Source organism: Castor canadensis, chromosome 10 (assembly GCF_047511655.1).
Source record: "Castor canadensis chromosome 10, mCasCan1.hap1v2, whole genome shotgun sequence".
In the NCBI taxonomy this organism is placed as follows: Eukaryota; Metazoa; Chordata; class Mammalia; order Rodentia; family Castoridae; genus Castor; species Castor canadensis.
In genome coordinates this window covers 18,095,044-18,113,474 of record NC_133395.1, presented here as the reverse complement: position 1 = coordinate 18,113,474, position 18,431 = coordinate 18,095,044, and the positions used below count along the sequence as shown (strand labels likewise).

Sequence of the window (18,431 nt, the reverse complement as noted above, 5' to 3'; positions counted from 1 at the left end):
AGCTTAAGCAAAGGCAGAGAGGAGAATGGACATGATGTAGTCAGTGAACTGAGTAGCTCTGCTTGACTGCAAGACAAAGAAGAAAATTGGGCATGCCTGAAAAAATACCCTCGAATCTCAAGATAATGAGTTTAGATTTTATCCGGGACACAGAAGAATATCCCTCCCTAGCCACCAGCCACTACACATGCACACACACATATACGATACACTTGTCTCTCACTGATCTTTTGCACGTCACTTGCATTCTCAGTATTTCCCAATCCCTCCGTCACACTGAACTTGGACTTTCTCTTTATGTTTTATGGTCCATCATATTGAGTTTTTCTCTTTACTTCTACTACACTGTACATTTCTTGAGGTAGGAACTATTTTTTTTATATCTTCATAGGAAATTAATGTGTAGTGTAATCCTATGAATATATAAATACTTCAATTAGAGAAGTGTATAATTGTAAAAGATATTCAAATATGCCAATGGATTAGTCTGTAGACCCTGTCTCCTTCTAAAGTTTGTTTTTATTTTTTTCTCAGTTCATCTTAACCTTATAATAGACTAGTATTTACCAAATAATGTTCAAATACACTATTTTTCACGTAAAAAATAAAAGGAAGTTTTGACGACCTCTCTTTTAAAAGCATATTCAAGTTGGCAGAGTGGCTCAAGTAGTAGGGTGCCTGCCTGCCTAGCAAGCATGAAGCCGTGAGTTCAAACCACAGTACTGCTCAAAACAAAACAAGACAAAAAGATTCAGACTTAAGACAATAAAAACTTATTTTCAAAATTATAAATTAGTGTTTATTGTGGAGATAAAATAACTTTTTCAAATAGCTTCATGCAAACATAATGCCCTGGTTGTTAAAAATAAAGTCATAAATTTGTTTTTATAGTCATGATTTGCTTTGAATATGATAGCATAACCATTAACTATTTATTAAACTTTAGATCTATTTCAAAATTAAAGATGTACATTGAAGTTGCTCACTGAGGAAGAGACTAAATTGTTACATGTTTGCTTTGACTCATCCGGAATTATAGTCTTAAGATTCTCTTTGAACTTTAAGAAGTAACTATGGCAGGGAGAAGTCCTTGCAAAGAAAAATTTTATTTTCTTACAAACAAAGATTTTTAAATGATTATTTCAATAAAATATTTTATTACGTATTTTGTTATATCTGTATAATAAATCATTATTCTGTGAAACATAGTTATAGTAAATTGTGACCAGTTTTGTATCCCTCTGAAAACCAAGCCGGGAACTATCCTGTACTCAACCGAGCTGGGTTACTTGCTCTCTTGAAGACAATTCATGTCTTTTGAAGACAATTGATGTTTCTGTTCCACTGAGTTGCATGTTATTTTTCACTTGGATCACTGACACATGACTTGAACTTGTCTTATTTTGTCAATATGTACATAGACTGCATGCTTTTAAACATGAGAGAAATTGCCTGTTATTTATAATAATGACACACTGAACACTCTGATTGACATCGAACTTAGAAAAAGTCTAGAGTTTTAACAGACTTTTGAGGATTTTTATGCTGAAGGTTTTAGCTCTCTCATTTTATATCTTACAGTTCTTTATTTCCCACTATACTCTCTTGCAGCTTGATTAGTTCTGATTACTCTCTTTTACAACTATGTCGCCTTTATCTCTACAGTTTTTTCTTCTTTCAGCTTTTCTGTATATATCTATTTTAGTTTACTCTAATATTAGAGGTGAAAATGCTCTTTAGGATTTTTTTCTTCAAGAGATAGAAAAAAATTCAATTTCTATGTGCTCTTTCTCCTCTCAGTGTTTGGACTTCCACAGTATTAATTCATTCTATGGCAGTTGACAACACAGTTATTTGTATTTTGCGCCTTTAGACTTGTCATTTTGTAAGGTCAAATTCCATTTGTAGTTTTCTGATTTATCTTTTACCTTGGCACTGTGCCTAATCTATATTGCATATTCATTATATGTTTTATCTTGTTTATTAAATGAAATTTAATTGAAATAGTGGAAAATAAGTGTTTAAATTATTTGAAGTGTTAAATAATTTGAAACTGTAATTGAGTATTCAATGGAAAAGAAAACCACAATGCTTAAAGCAAATTGTTCTCAGTTTGCAGTTGTCCTAGGTATATTTTAGGTTTATTTTAATACATATAAATATATTCATTGTATTAATATTAATATAATGTATCAATATTGATGTTAATATATTAATATAGATAACTATATAAAGTATTATATACACATAATAATTTTGAGATGTCTTTAGAAGGTAATGCATTATACTCTTAATAGCTCCATCCTGTATATTCAGAATAGGAAAAATTTAATGAACATTATAATTCTGCATTTTTGTTAATGCTGAGTTCTGAATAAAAATATATCTAAAGTTATAAATAATCTTAAAATGAGGATCACAATGGGAGACAAATTATTAAGTGCATGTTGAAGGTTATGTGGGACTTTCTGTGTTTAAAATGAATTAAATTTTTTTTTAGTTTGAAAATAATAGAATAGAAATTAATACCAGAATTTAAAAATTGTAAGAGGAAAAAAGAAAGCATTTGGGAGGTTGTAAACCTGATAAACATAAAAGGGACCAGAATATGGGAAAGATAAAAAAGAAAAGTCATAGAAGCAGGAACATAAAAAGATTAAGTAATAAGACCAAAAAATATGAACTATATAAATTGATGTGAATGGATTCAATTAACCCATTAAAATTTAAACAATCTTAAAATGATTTAATAATATTAGCTCTGCAATATTGCTATCTAATCATAAAAGACCCAAAAGTGGTTGAAAACAGAAAAATGAGTATCAATGAAATGCTACAAAAGTGGAGTTGTGAATATTTGATAGGTACTACCTATCATTAAATGGGAAAAATAGTGATAACAATAAATAATACTAACAACAATGGTTGTCATCACTGAAGAAGATACAATACTCAGCAAACTTAATGAATCAAAACATTTATAAAGTAGAATGCAAATAACAAGAATCATATTAGATATACTTGTCAAACTTTAAGAGAAAGAAATACAAATAATGGAATGAATAATTTGAATGAAATAACCAACACTTCTCAGAGAAAGTGGTAACATTTGGTATTTGGTATTTGGTATTTTTAATGGTTAAAGAACAAATGTTTTATCCCTACTACTGAGTATGATAGTTAATTTTATTGTCTGTTTTTAATGAAGGTTCCAAGGGCCCTTGTAAACAAATACATATTCTGCTAATTAGTGTATCATCTTCCATAAATGTCAATTATCTCTAATTTGTTGACTGTATTGTTCAAGTCCGCCAACTCCTTGCTGTTTTCCTATCTGTATATTGTCAATTAGTGTTGACAACTCTTAGTGTAATTGTGAATACCATGAGCCAAAATAAGTCATTCCTCCTTTTATTCTCCACTTGGTTCTATGAGTTTTTTGTGTTACATATTTTGAAGCTCGGGCATCAGGTGCACACAAAGTTAGAATTTTTGTGTATCCTTGGTGAGATGATCCTTGTATCAATTTACAATGTCCTTCTTTGTCTCTGGACATTTATTTTGTTCTGAACACTGCTTTGTGTAATATTAGTGTAGTGACTCCAGCTTTCTTTAATTACTACTAGCGTGGAATATTATTTTCCATCTTTTAAAATTTTAATTTGTCTGCTATTGTATTTCTGGGAGATTTTTGTGATTTATATTTGGATCTTGGGTTTTTTTGTCTCATCAGACAATGTCTTTTTTTTTAAAACATATGGATTGATGTTAGAATTAGGTTTATGGTTTTATCCTTTGTCTCTTCCTTTCTTCTTATTTCCTTTTTGAATGTTTTTAGATTGACATTTTAACTTATCTATTGTTTGTCCTACATCTCCTTTTTAGAGTTTTATTTAGTTCTAGGGATGATGAGATATTGTTTTAGATATCTATTGCTATGATAAAATAACTGAGATAGTTAACTTAAAAGGAGGAAGACTTATTTTGGCTCATGGTTTCATAGGTTTCAGACCATGGAGCCTGTGGTGAAACAGAATATTGTGTCAGGAAGTCTGTGATGAAGCAAAATTATTCATGTTATTGGCAGATAAAAAGCTAAAAGCAAGAGAAGAAAGGGTCAAGGTCCCAACACCCTCTTCAAGGGCAGCCCTAGTGACCTAACTTCCTCCCATTAGATTCTATCTTCTAAAGGTCCTACCCTTTCAATACAACCATAGGTTAGCAACCAAGCCTGTAGACCTTTAAGATCCAAGACACTATATAATCTACTTAGAAGTACTAGTTTACCACTTTACTTAAACCTACTCTTTGATGCAGTTGCCATATATATTACTTTTACTTACAGTGAAAATCTCATTGATGTTGTAGGTTTTGCTTTGACAAGTAATGGGTATTTTAATAAATTGAGAAAACAATTATTTACTATAAAAGACCAAGATATTTCCTTTTTCTACTCCTCTTCTGTTATTTTTTTTTTTGCTTTCTTTCTTCATTCCTGATGTTCCATATGTACTTTTATTATTATTTTCCTTCTACTGAAAAAGATCATTCAGTATTTTTTAAGCATGTCTAGTAATGACAAACTCCCTTGGTTGATTTCTAGCTAAAATCATCTTCATTTTTGTCTGTGTATCTGAATAATATTTACCTTAGATGTAGCAATCTGTATTGATAGTTCTTTCTTTCCAACACTGTAAAATGTTTTTTCGTAGTCTTCTGACATCTTTGGTTTCTCATGAGAAATCTGTAGTCATTTAAATATCTGTTCCTTCATATGTTTGTGTGTGTTTATCATTTTTCCTTTTAAATTTACACTGATTAAGATTCATGTAGTTGCTTAGATCTACAAATTTATATATTTTATTGAAACTTTATGTTTCACTTACCTATTTCTTCAAATATATTTTCAAACAACATCCTGTAATCTGGCATATGGATTCTTTTTGAAATACACTAATGATTGTTCATTGATACATTTGGAGGCTGCTTTGACTATGGCAGCCAGGTGAGCAGTTGTGATGGAGATTGTGTTTAAATATTTGGTATCTGATCCTATGAGAAAAAATTGCTGGCCCCTATCTAGAGAAAACATTCTTAGTAGAATATGAAAGATCCCTCATAATGTGTTTCTTATTACCCCTTGGATTTATTTCACAACCACATTTTAAGTCCAACAGTTTCTAAAATTTTGTTGTTTTTTTTTACGTGTTTTACATCCTTGTATCTGTATACCTTTTTCTATGCGAAAGGCTTTCAGAAATTATAATCAGTTGGAAAGTAATTGATTTCTCCTTTAAAACACTATGGAACTGTCACTTTCCTTTCAAATCTTTTCTGAGTCCCTTAAATAATTATTACTCTCTCTGTGCTATTGTATATTCACTGTCGTTTTTGTACACAGTCATTCCTCCATATCCTTGAATTCACCAGCTGCTGAGTCAACCAACCATGAATTAAAAATATTTAGGAAAAATTGTACTAAACATAAACAGGCTTTTTTTACTTGTCACTGTTACTTAAGAAATACAGTGTAACAACAATTTACACACCATTTGTATTGTGTTAGGTATTGTAAATAATCTAGAAATGATTTAAAGAATACAGGAGGAAAGGATAGGTTATATGTAAATACTCCACCATTTTATATAAGGGATTTGAGTACCTGCAGATCTTGGTAACTACAAGGGTTCTGGAACCAGTCCCCCATCAACACCTAGGGATGAATGAGAAAAGTAAAAAGGAAGTGAAAATTTTTCCAGGTATTGTGATTTACTTTTTAATTGTTTTGCTTGGAGGGGGTACATTGTGGCAATTTCTTACAATAAATCTAACATATCATACTTGAATTAACCTCCTTTCCTATCCCTACATAAAATGATATAAGGTGCCTAATAAACCTTTGGACAGGTTTCCTACTACCTTATCCTAATCCCTTCAGAATCTTTGTGTGATTTTTGTCTTGTGAATCCTAAGATTCTGACAAAGCTGGGGTAGAATTGGGGATATTTTTGTTTTCGATTTCCTTGCTTTTAAGAAGAGCTTGTGTTGATGATGGGTGTTTCTACTCTGATACAGGATCAACATCTTTCATTTTTCTTGCTAATTAATAAGAATTTCTACCAAAGCCTAGTTTATCATGAATAACTTACAGTAATAGCTTAATGATTTATTTCCAGTGTGGTCATCTGTGTACATATTTGAGCACATGGCAAGCTTAGGTGGGAACTGTGGATCCATTAAAGAGAGAAGGGTTAGAGTTTGCAAAGACGGCTTCCAATGTTGTTAGTCACATGTCATAGCAATAAGGAAAATAGGGTCCATAGTGAAAATGACCATTCACACCACTGAAGAGGTTATTTTAATGGTTGATGAGGTATAATGTATGATGCCACATATCTGGGAAATGTGGGCAATTTTCTTCCTTACTAGGAAGATAATGTAAGATAATGTGGAAATATCTTTGTATTTATTGGCTGATATTTATTATTAGAAAATCTTTACATAAAAATTCTGAACTTACTTGACTCATTGAAATCTTGTTCTGGTAGATCATGAAGCTGAATTTTTTTTTTTATACAGAATAGAATTTGTTTTCTAAAATGCTAGCAATTATAAAGTTAATTTTTTCTGGGATCTGTAACATACATAATCTTGCTCTATATTTTAGTGCAAAAGGATATGTTTTAACTCCATTGTCTTGTATATGGTTTGAATGCATATCCCTCTTTTTTTTTTTTTTTTGGTCCTGGGGTTTAAAATCAGTGCCTCATACTTGCTGGGCAGGTGCTTACTACTTGAACCACTTCATCAGCACAAGCATACCACCTTTCAAAATATTAACTTCACATTCAAAAAGCAAGCATGCTCTCTGTAGTCTACCCCGCTAGTTTTAGAGCTGACTTATCATTTGATGTACACTATCTCTTCCAGCCTCTCATGGAAAAGATTTAGAACCCAACTCTTTGGAGCTCTACTGGTGTGAGACATATAGGTGACCTCTTCCTCCTATGTCTTTGTACAAAGGCTAAGTAACTTCCTATAGAGTGTAATGTCAGGGTAAGGCATCCACTGTGCTTTGCCAAAGGTGACATTTTGGAGATATATAAAACATGTTGTAAAATCATATTGGCTTTATATTTAAACTAAGTTTAGAATGAGAGCTACCTGCCACTTGAAGCAAATGTATTTTCCTAGAGCTCATAATAGATGGACAATCTATTTCTAACGCTACACTTTTATGACATGTATCCTATTACAACAAATTCTCTTGGAGCATGTTTTCCACAAATCAAAGAGAGCTTAAATAATATAAAGCTCAGTAATATGTGTTGTTGTTTATAAAGTGAGCTGGTAAAATCATTTTTTTGAGAAAGAGGAAGAAACTGATGGATGAAAATATAATGCTATAGACAAATAATGCAGCAAATCATAAAGAGAATGTTCTACATTGTCATCATATAAATACATTATTAGCTATACTTAGTAAGGATTTGGGCATGATGATATGCTAAATGTAAATAAATCCAAGATGGTGTCATGAAGGAAGCTGTATAGCTAAACAGGAAGGCAGAAAATAGAGATCTACAGAAAAATGAAAATGCTGAGTAAGAGGTCAGCATGTCTTATTATATGACTAGGTAAGTAGTAAAGAAGTGATGTTAGGTTAGGCATGGAGGCACATTCCTGTATTCCCATAACTTGAGAGGTTGAGGCAGGAGGATCCTAGATCCATGCCTGGGCTACATATAAAGTTCCAGCCAGTCTGGGCTGCAGTGAGACCCTGTCACAATGAAAGGGTCAGGCATAGTGATACTTACCTACAGTCCCTTGCAGGGTAGAAATCAAGAGGATGACTGTTCCAGGCAAATCCAGGCAAAAGTTTTTCAGACTCCTGTATGAGAAACAAACTAAAAGCCAAAGGATGAGAAAAGCACTGCGGGCGTGATTCAAGTGCTAGAGTGCTCATGTAATGAGCATGAGGCTCTGAGTTCAACTCCCAGTTCAGAGAAATAAAAAGTAGCACTGAAGATATGGTTTCCTCTGCTACACTATATAGTCTTCCCTCAATATCCATGAAGGATTGTTGTCAGGATTCCCCCAGAATATCAAAATCCATGATCCCGTTCGGGATATAGGTTACTGTGATATTTGCATATAACCTACCCACAGCTTCCTATGTAGTTTAAATCATCTCTAGATTACCCACAATATCTAATACAATACAAATTCTATATATATAGCTGTTCTTCTCTATTATTTGGGTATAGTGATAACACCAAAAAGATGTATACATGTTTAGCACATAAGCAAGGTTGTTTCTCAAATATTTTCAATCTGAGGATACAGAACCTGAAGACATATAGGCCTACATATATATATATGGTGATTCTTAAATAGTAATATAACTGTATCTTAACTAAAAATTAATTTTAAGGACAAAACCATGCATAATAAATAGGGCTTTATATCAGTAACACTGGTACTAATGATTTACAGGAGATAATTCTCTGATTGTCATAGGACTCCATGTGCTACTTGACAAATCTGCATCCTCTCTGTTCTGAGTGTCAACGCTATTTATTGTGCTCAGCCAGTGAAGGCAGGGATGAGTCCCCTGAATTCATAAACTGATTAATAAGTTTTAAAACTTGTCAGGGTTAATAAAGGTTAAGTTGAATAAAGGACTTGAGCAACTTTAAGTAAAGGACACAAATGTAGTATGAATTTTTGAGGCTAACATGATCTTCTTAAATTTTGAAAACAAAATGTGCTTATGAATATTCAAAGATGTAAAGGAAGAAGGAAGCTAGCAACACAGGAAGAGAAGAAGGCGAACTCATGTCAACACAGAACACAAATATTGAAAGTCAGCCCACTCTCCTTTCTTAAAAGCCACGAACCATTTGAAGTTGCAGCCCAAACAATACCTATGACCTTACAATTTAGCAGTGTCTTGATTTATGGAATAGACTTGATCTTTCTATTGAAATTGCCAAAGAAAGATGGTGATTTTCTACTATCCTCTTTAGTGAATACCCTACTAACTAGTCAGAAGATCACATTGGGGCAGAAGAAGCTGTCATCCATGCACAACTGAAGCTCACTGGAGCACTGGCATTGGGAAATGCTACTGTATTTAGCTCTGAGAAGGGATTAGCCTGGGCAAAGGACCTGCATGGCCACTGATCAAAACTAAGCGCAGAGGGTAATGGTGCACAGTTTCTTCTTAGTTGAGGATGGGAAAAGTAATGAAACCCAACACTACAGCTTAAAAGAATATATTGCAAAGTGGAGGAAGCAGAATCTGTGAGACTCAAAGGAAAACACACCTTTATAAGTGATTTCCTAGGTAGCACATAAAACATTTTAGAAAGTAATTTGACATCTTTGATAGATGCTGGAGACATAGCATGGTTCCAAATTGAGTAGAACAAAAGTCAGACTGTGGCAAAAACACAATATAAAGCAAAAGATGAGTGAGTAAAGCAATATTAGCAGTGTGAAGGTAGAAATTAGGGAGCTTAACTGCTGGGAACCCCAGGATGGTTGCCAGCTCTCCCCGGGGTTTCTTTGGAAATTGGGTGGTGGTAGTTCATTCAGAAACAAACAGTGCTTTGTCTTATTGTTTACATTTTATCTTATTACCATAGTGTTTTCTTTAGTTTAAACTTAAAATAACTTTTTAAAACATCTTCTTGACCATAAGATTCATCTTTTTGTAGGTATCTTTTGTCTATCAGCTTAATAAATGGCCAATGATTTCACGCTAATCAAAATGCATTTTGAGAGGTAACTTGAAAACTGGTCAGCTGGAATCTATAGCTAACCACTGTGCTTATTTGTCACGTGGTGTTGAGGGAACGACTTTCCACGTACCACTTTTCTGGATAATAAAAATACTTTCTAAGTATGTTATGAGGTTTTACAGGCTTGCAAAGTGTTTATACTAATTCCAAGTAATAAATACAGAGCAAATGTTAACAATTATCATTATATTAAAACAGAACAAAAGAAATCCAACAGTAATATTGAAGTAACTTGATATTTAATAAAAATAGTAAAGGTAACTGCACCAACTAGACAGGTTTCAGTAAGGTATTTAATTATATAGATCTAGAAAATCAAAACAACAATTTAAAAATGTTTCAAAAGCTTCCAAAATAGAGTCAGTGAATTGAAAAGAAAGTTCCCCAATAAGGATTCATCTAAGGAATAAATTATTTATGTAGCAGCTACATTAGAAAAATATACAGAAAATTCCTTTGTTTGAACATAAGATGATAAATAAATTTTCTTCACCTTATTCATGTTTTTTCCTTTGATTAGATTCATTTTCTTTCAACATTTCCCTCAATTATGATTGCTCAAAATATTTTTTCAAGACATGACCAGTTAAGCTAAAAATTAGGGGCATAAAAAGACAAAATAATCATACTAAAAATTAATTAAATAATCAAAATTCTGTTTCAAATACATATTTTAAAAATACACTTATAGCCTACGTGCTTTCAAATGTTTTGAAATCTGAATCACAAATATAACGTTATTTGGAACAATGTGAACATCACCACAGCTGGGTGCACAATTACCTATTTAAATGATTTCATCATAGATTTTCCTTAACCTATTGAATTATGGCTTTAATGGTGCACAGTAAAACTACTTCATGCAGTGAAATTGGCTTCACTGAATTTTATAACAGGAAACACTTTTAACTTCCAATGAAAGATAAATGAAATAAGATAATATCACCCATGCAAACTTTGTCTAAACAGAAAGTCAAAATTGGGGAATCATTCTATAATGAAAGAGAACACTATTAAATTTTGTTTTCTTCCTGATTCTCTTTTCAGATATCTGAGCATCTCTCTCATCCATAATTTTATATTATCTTAGGTAATACATGATAGGCCACACTAAGCTGAAGAGTTTGTTACATAAATATACTTAATGATCCTTGCCAAATACATAGTACCTAATATTATAGGACAATCTTCCTGGAGGCTTGTATCTACTCTTATCAAAGATAAATAAATGCTTTTCAAAAGTGTATATGAATTAATGTCTGCAAAGGTTAAAGCCATCAAACTCTGAAATATCATGATCTGACATTAATGACATAATAATAAGTTGACATTTGCAATTCTTCTTGGGGGGTAATAGCCCACCATAAGCAAATACCAGCTTCTGCATTTAGCTGCTTATCTCAAAGAAAAAAAAATATGAGTAATAATAGTGCAAGGGAGGTTAATAACAGGTACAAGCCTAGCACAGCTTTTATCAGTCTTTTTAGAAAATGAACTGAGAATTGCTGTCAACTTGATTGGGAAGGGGAAAGGAAGAATGGACCCATATGGGAGGCAACAGTCAGTTTCCAGTGGGGGTATGAAGGTTGTTTGCAAGGTTACCTGGGCTGATACAACATAAAGCTGGAATTTACATGTCAAAGCTTTGTTCCTTTTATGACATACTGCCACACAAATTATTGGCCCTGGGATTTAAGATTTTATAGATGTCTAAACTCACTTAAAAATTAAAGTGCAGTAATTTGTGATCCATAATGTACCTAATCATTTTGATTTTTTAGAATATTTTCTTTTGCCATTATTCTTTTCTTGCCATCTAAAATTTTAATTTTTCATGACCAATCTCAGTTTTCCCTTTGAAAACTAATATATGCATTGACAAGGATGTTCTTCTTTGAAGCCATTATGCCATTGCTACTGTTAGGAAAATTTAGAAAGCCTCATATGTAAAATAATCACAACTAAACATAATTCAGCATTAAGCTTATCATTATATTTTCCTGGTATTCTGGAAAAAATGTGATTCATAGGTAATAGATTTTCATGTCTGAGATTTATTGAATTATTATTTTAAATATCTACCTAATAATTTCAGGATACATTATGAAGAATGTTTTATAATGTATTTTGCTCTGTGAATTATTTCAACCAAATTAATGGCCTTACATTACTGGAAAATATCCAAAATGCAATGAGCCAATAGTTGTATAATGATTTGCTATAGATTATATTTATTAACATTGCCATTAATTAACATCCTTCCTCAGTAGAGTTGAAAATATTGCATGATAAAAATTTTAGTATGAAGTTCATAGAAAATAATTGCAAGTAGGAAATTACTCATCTATTCTCAATATGTTTGCAGTATTTCTCTAGTACTATGAAAACATGAACAGTAAACATTAGTTTAATTTTTTTTGCCTTTTATCTGAGTCTATAGAAAATACTAAAACAACATAGTGCTGCTTACAATATTGGGATTACTCCCATTCATGCCTTATTGATTCAGTGCTACTTTTGTCCTTTTCTTAATCAGCATTGTTGAATATAAAATAGAAACAATTTTGTATTTTCATTTTATATTTTTTCACAAGGGTGTAGATATTTTTTCCACGAATGTAGAAAAGGGACATGCATCATGGAGTTGGGAACAGTTAACAGCTTGAGTGTCATTGGGCCACAGAGAAGGCAAAGTCAGTGACTGCACAGAGGTTTCATATAAAGAAATGAAATTAATTTATCCTCAAAGACCAGATTAGTCACTTTTTACACATTCTATCCATGAATGTCCATGAATGTATGATGCATCAGGTATAGGAATATAGTGGACAGTGTGGTCATGCCCCTGGCTTGTTAATATTAAGATACAAGATAAACAAAGTCATATACTCTTATTTTATAATTGTTTTAAAATACTATTTGATTAACACAAATGATATATGAACACTATATATTTTTAAATGATTAAAATTTTACTTATTATAAAACCAGTTTCAGAATATTGCTCTCTGGAGTTAGCTAAAAACACTAGTACTTTTAATTGGATAAATGCAAATATACTTTTGATTTTTTTAAAATATGAAAGCATGAAGATAAGAATGGTTAGTTCACATTCTGATAGAAAGATTTTAAAACTTTTTAAAACAAATGTGGTCTTTAGCAACTTTAAATTTAAAGTTTTTATTATGTTTAAGCCTTTTAGAAAATTCAGAATTTTTTCATCATATCCACTGAAGGTACGTTGTAACACTTTAAAAAGTGCATATTCGAAATATATCTTAGTTAAATTCACCCCTTCCATCATTCTTTATTCTTCACCCTCTCTCTCCCTCTTCTTATAATAGTTTCAACAGGTCTCAATTTTCTCTTTTCATACATGAGTACATATTTCCACTATATTCACCCTCCTACACCCTTTTCTTATGTCCTGCCCCATCCCACAGGTACCAACCCCCAGACAGTACTTGTTTTATCCTGTTCTCTGTTTTTTGAAAAAAAGACATTTTTGTTTGTTTAAGATAGCTACACAGGGAGTTTTTTTATGACATTTCCATATATATATGTATTATATCTCAAATACATATGTGTATGTAATTCATATAACCACTTGTTTTCATCTTATGCAATCCCACGTTATAACAATGAGTGGAAGAGGCATTTTTAAAATTAAACTCATTGTGAAAATAATTTATTAAAACCTCATAAAAATTATATGCATTCTGGTTAGAAACCACATCAAGTGAGAATTCTATTCTCTACTGAAAATAGGTTTTCTGGAAGCACACTGTTTACTTGTAAAGGACTATAGACCAATGTATAATTTTCCAGAATGTTCTTTTGGGGACAAACACATATATAGGGCATTGTGGTTTCTGAAGACATATTCCCCAAGATCAGCTTCCCTGATTTTCTTTCTAAAACTTCTTTAGAGAGCCCAGATTATCTTTTTATTTTCTACCTCACTCTTGCACTGATTCTCAAACATTAGCTACCAGACAATCACCTGGGTTATGTTAAGCACAGATGACTAAGTTCTATCATCCATAAGTCTAGTGTGGGGCCACATTTACTTTTGTGATATGCTTCCCATGACACTGACTTTGCTATTTCAAGGATCACACTAACCTAAAGCATGAGTCCAGTTATTCAACTTAGATCTCTTTATGGGTGAGCCAGAGAATATTAATTCAAGAAGCACTGGAAAGTACAACCAGTGGACAGCAGCTGGAAATATGGAAATAGAATATGTTGGTCTAATTTAAAGGCTTTCGCAATCATGTCTTTTAAGATAGTGTGATGAAGAAACAAGATGTCCCAATTCAGCCTTTTTGTCATATATGAGATCCATATCTTAAGCAGTATGGAGTAAGCTTTTCTACATTAGCCTTATAGCCAAAATCTTTTCTTCCTTAGAAAGTGATGTCATGATGCTAAACCTAAATATCTTTATGTTTGCTACTGTCAAATAAGAATTGCGAATACACCTATGAGTAATGGGTTCTTAATATAAACATCCTGGCCTTCTTTACTGGAAATTAGTAAAAATATGGATTCCTAGATAACAGGGTTACTAATGTAACTTCAGAAGCAATAAAATCTACTATTCTATTGAATTATCAGAGTTACTTAGTAGCACATAGCGTGAGAAAAAAGTAAACTAAAGCATGGGTTCTTTTGTAAGTACCAAGAAGATTTTTCATTTCTGATAACTCAGGTTTTTCTAAGTTTATGTAATCATCTTCTAGACATTAGTCAGGAGTGAGCTAAAGGGTTTGGAAAGATGGAAACTATGAAATCCTCATGGTTGGAAAGGAATGAATGAGATATGAGAAGAAGTAAACAGATTTCTGAAGTAAACAGATTTCTGATCTAAAATAATTAGATCTGATCTAAAATAATTAGATTTTTAGATTACATTGATGTGCAGGTAAGTTTTAAAACTACAATAGAAAAAATGTAGACAACTGGGGTTCTTACAAAATATAGACTCTTCATTGTTTTAAATTTCTTACCTGTTACACATAGCTTAACCTAAATATAACTTACTTCATTTACATCTGAAGTGAGTACAATGTAATATATGGTCTGTTGGATTTTTATAAGGATCATCATCAAAAATTACCCTAAATCAAAAAGATGTTATAAATCCTGATATATCAGTCTAAGATTTTATTATTTTATTATTAGTATGACTACACTTTAACTGTATTAATTCATTTAAACTTATTTTTATAAATTCAATGTTTATAGTGCAATAGTGAAGTTGATCTATCATATTATAAATGTGTATGAATTTGAGCCCCTGGACAATGGATAGTTTCTTATACTCTACTTTTCCATTGAAAGCTTTGCAAGTACAATGTTGAATCTAATTTTCCTCACTTGATTAATGTTACATTTAATATTTACTTTTCCACAATGTTGTCTGAGAATATTTAGGTGAAATAATATCATAGGAGAAAGAAGAAAGTACCATATTTGTTGACCTAGATTTTTAAGTGCTGCTATGCACATTAATTTAAATGATCTCAGAATAATTATTATGGTAGAAATTATAAAATTGAGTGGTGCCCTTGGACATAACCCAAATGCAAACTTCATTTTGTTACTTAAATTTGCTTTAAAGGAAAGAAAGTATAAAATCAGAAATTAAAGAATTGCATTTTAAACTGAATATTACATTTATCTTTATTCTACCTATAATATTAATAAGTTCTTTGAAATATTCCTTTATAAGTATCCAATGTGGATTGTAATGCACAGGTGCATGGATGCAACAGTAGGACTCTCTCTGTATAGCTATCTTTATTTCAAACTAGCAAAAGCTCTGTGTCTTTCTTCTTTTCTCTTATGTTTTCTCTACTACAAAATTGGAAAACAAGAGGGTAGAAAAGGGTCTGCGAGGAAGCGGGAGCAGGGGGAGGTGGCCCAAACAATGTGTACACCTGTGAGTAAATGTAAAAATGATAAAACAAGAAAAAAAATTGAAATAGTATATGAGAACCTATAAAGTTTTGTCATTACGATAACATGATCTTTTTTGGTGGATGGTAGCAGTCAGCAATTACATTATATTTCCAGCATTTAATAATAATGAGAGTGACCAACTGCATACTTATGTCATGTAAATTCACCAGGACTAATTCCTCTTTTTTTTAAAAAAATTCAAGACCTCTTTATTCCCTGGGAAATTATGGCAATTTTTCAAAAATATTCCCTATCTATTTAACATCTCAATCTCATCTCTTTCAATTTTCTCTCTTGACATAAAACCCTCCCTCCTATTATTCTTATGGATGTAAGGACTGAAGAAAAAGCTCAGCCTTCTTATTGTCTTTGTAGATATTGTTCTTTTTCCCTTTTTCAAAACTATCATTTCTGTTACCCAAAATTACTTTTCTACTTGAGATCTAAATTTAATTTTTATCTTCCTCCTTTGTAACGATCTTTTTTCTCTTTGTTTTCCTTTAATATTTTTATTATTTTTTCCTCTGCTTTCTTTCCTACAGCTCTGAAATCCACAGAGACTAGGAGACCTTTGGAGAAGTACTGGGCTCTCTAAGAATTTAATGCAAAGGGCTCACATGACCATTTATTTTCAACTTACATTATTTCTTAAACTTCATTTGGAAGAGGTAATAAATATGCAGATGATCTGTAAGGTAATTCTAATTATTGCTTATTGTGAAGAAAATTAGTCCCTACAAATAGCTTCTTTGAAGGGCCCCATAGTCATTATTGCAAAACTTCTTCAAAATGTGCTTATTAAACTTGCTCATTTCAGTTTATAATTTTTCTAAGCTTATTTACAGTGTTCATCTAAATATGTTCTTTAGAAAAATGTTTGCATTGCTGCTTTGCCACAATTGGAAAATGTTTCTCTCATCTTAGATTCTGATATATTCATTGAAATAAATGAAGTAAAATTGATAATGAGATGTGACTCATGATATCTGAAACCTATTCCCATGTTTGAAATTTTTGTTAAATCATTTTTGTTTGTTTCTTATTGTGGTGAGATTGAACCCAAGCCCTTGAGCACGCTAGGAAAGTTCTCTACCACTTAAGCTACACCCTCAGACCTGGTAAGTTATTTTAATGCTCCTTTAAAAGGATTGTATATGATCCAACTTCAGAGATTTTTAAAAAATGGTAACTGATGTAACTTCCAAAATAACTGTATGACTCATAGTCATGAAAGCTGCATTCAGTTAAGCACAAGGCAACACATATCAACTTCTCTTCAAAATACAGAGGTTACTTTCATCTGAAAATGTGCTCAAAATACACCTAGGAACTATCAAAATTCACACATCTTGTGTTCATTTAATGAGGTATTTATTTGAGAAAGGAATATAGAAATATATACAATCTGAGGATCAACTTCTAAGTAACTATTCAACATTCAAACATTCAAACAGTCACCAAAACAGTTCTTTTAATATACATAGAAAAATATGATATCTGTCTCTCAGCTTTCCGCACAGTATTTTAACTGGATTTACCAGATATTTCAGTATTCTTTCCTTCACAAAGTGTTATCATGGAAATACCGTGCATTATGAGCCATGGTTATTAAAATTTTCAAAGGAACTGCACTTCAACTCAAGGAACATCATGAAAATATTTTCTAAAGCAAATATCTATCATTCTGGTCTTATGTTCACAATTTTCTAAAGATATCTTCATTCATTGTATGACTTAATCTTTTTTCATAATTATTAAGAATCTGTTGTGCTCAAGGCTGATATTTTGAATATATTTGGTGGACAATCCAAAAATTCCTTGGACTGTAAGTCTTCAAGTCCCATGACATGATTTCTTTGCCCGCCAAATACTGCTTTGCCTATAGAACATTGCCTGAGCGATGAGATTCAGGGAAGAATTCAGGGCAATAGCTTATAGGGAAGGCAGAGGGTAACAAGGATAGTAGATTGCCCAAGAAGGCCAAAATAGATTTTTTTTTTAAGGAGGGTACTGTCAGTTATTTCAAGTGATACAGAAAGATGAGAAAGTATGTGAACTGAGAACCCCAAATGAGCTGGCTGTATCCATTAAGTCCAGCTGTGACTTTTAAAAGATTGTTTCAATCAAGAAGTGAGATTAGAAAGTAGATTGCACAATGCTACAGAATAAATGAGCAGTAAGAGATTAAATGAAGTGTGAATAGACAAATACTTTTTAAACCTTGAATTTTTTTTCAAAAGTGGAACTCCATTTTTTAAAAATGAAATCTATGCAAAACTTTAAACAGGTAAAAGGAAAATTCTCATCCCTCCCTTCCTTCACTAGGTGAGCTGGAGGGGTCTCAGTTTGAGTATCTTTATACCATAATATGCAGAATAACATAGGAAAGAAATGGTAGAAAGAGGAGCACAAAGGATGTGCCCACTACACTCCTAAACTGGAAGTTTAAAGGGGCTGGAGTGATCCTCTTTGGTGAGTAGTCAAGAGAAGGCTTCCTGTTGGAAGCACTGAAATGGCTAATCTGTCTTCTGTGCTTCTGAAAGAGCTATCTCAGTCAGACTTCAATCTCCATTTTTTATCTAACCTGAAAGCTTGTAGGGAATAGTGGTCCCACAAGGCTGTACCCTTAACCCCAAATCATTATTTTTTCATCACTGT

At 32.1% G+C, this 18,431-nt stretch overlaps 1 protein-coding gene across 3 annotated transcripts in view; it reads left to right on the top strand.

The window, feature by feature from the left end:
• Gpc5 (glypican 5) overlaps positions 1 to 18,431 on the top strand; it is a 1,368,088-nt gene that overhangs the window by 843,115 nt on the left and 506,542 nt on the right. The window contains exon 8 of one of the 3 annotated variants that reach the window (XM_074043150.1): positions 16,316 to 17,433. The exons of the other annotated variants lie outside the window; for them this stretch is intronic. Within the exon in view, the coding sequence (XP_073899251.1) occupies positions 16,316 to 16,368 (53 nt within the window). The 3' untranslated portion in view covers positions 16,369 to 17,433. Of the gene's footprint in view, positions 1 to 16,315; positions 17,434 to 18,431 lie in introns of those variants that run through there. 3 annotated transcript variants of the gene reach the window in all.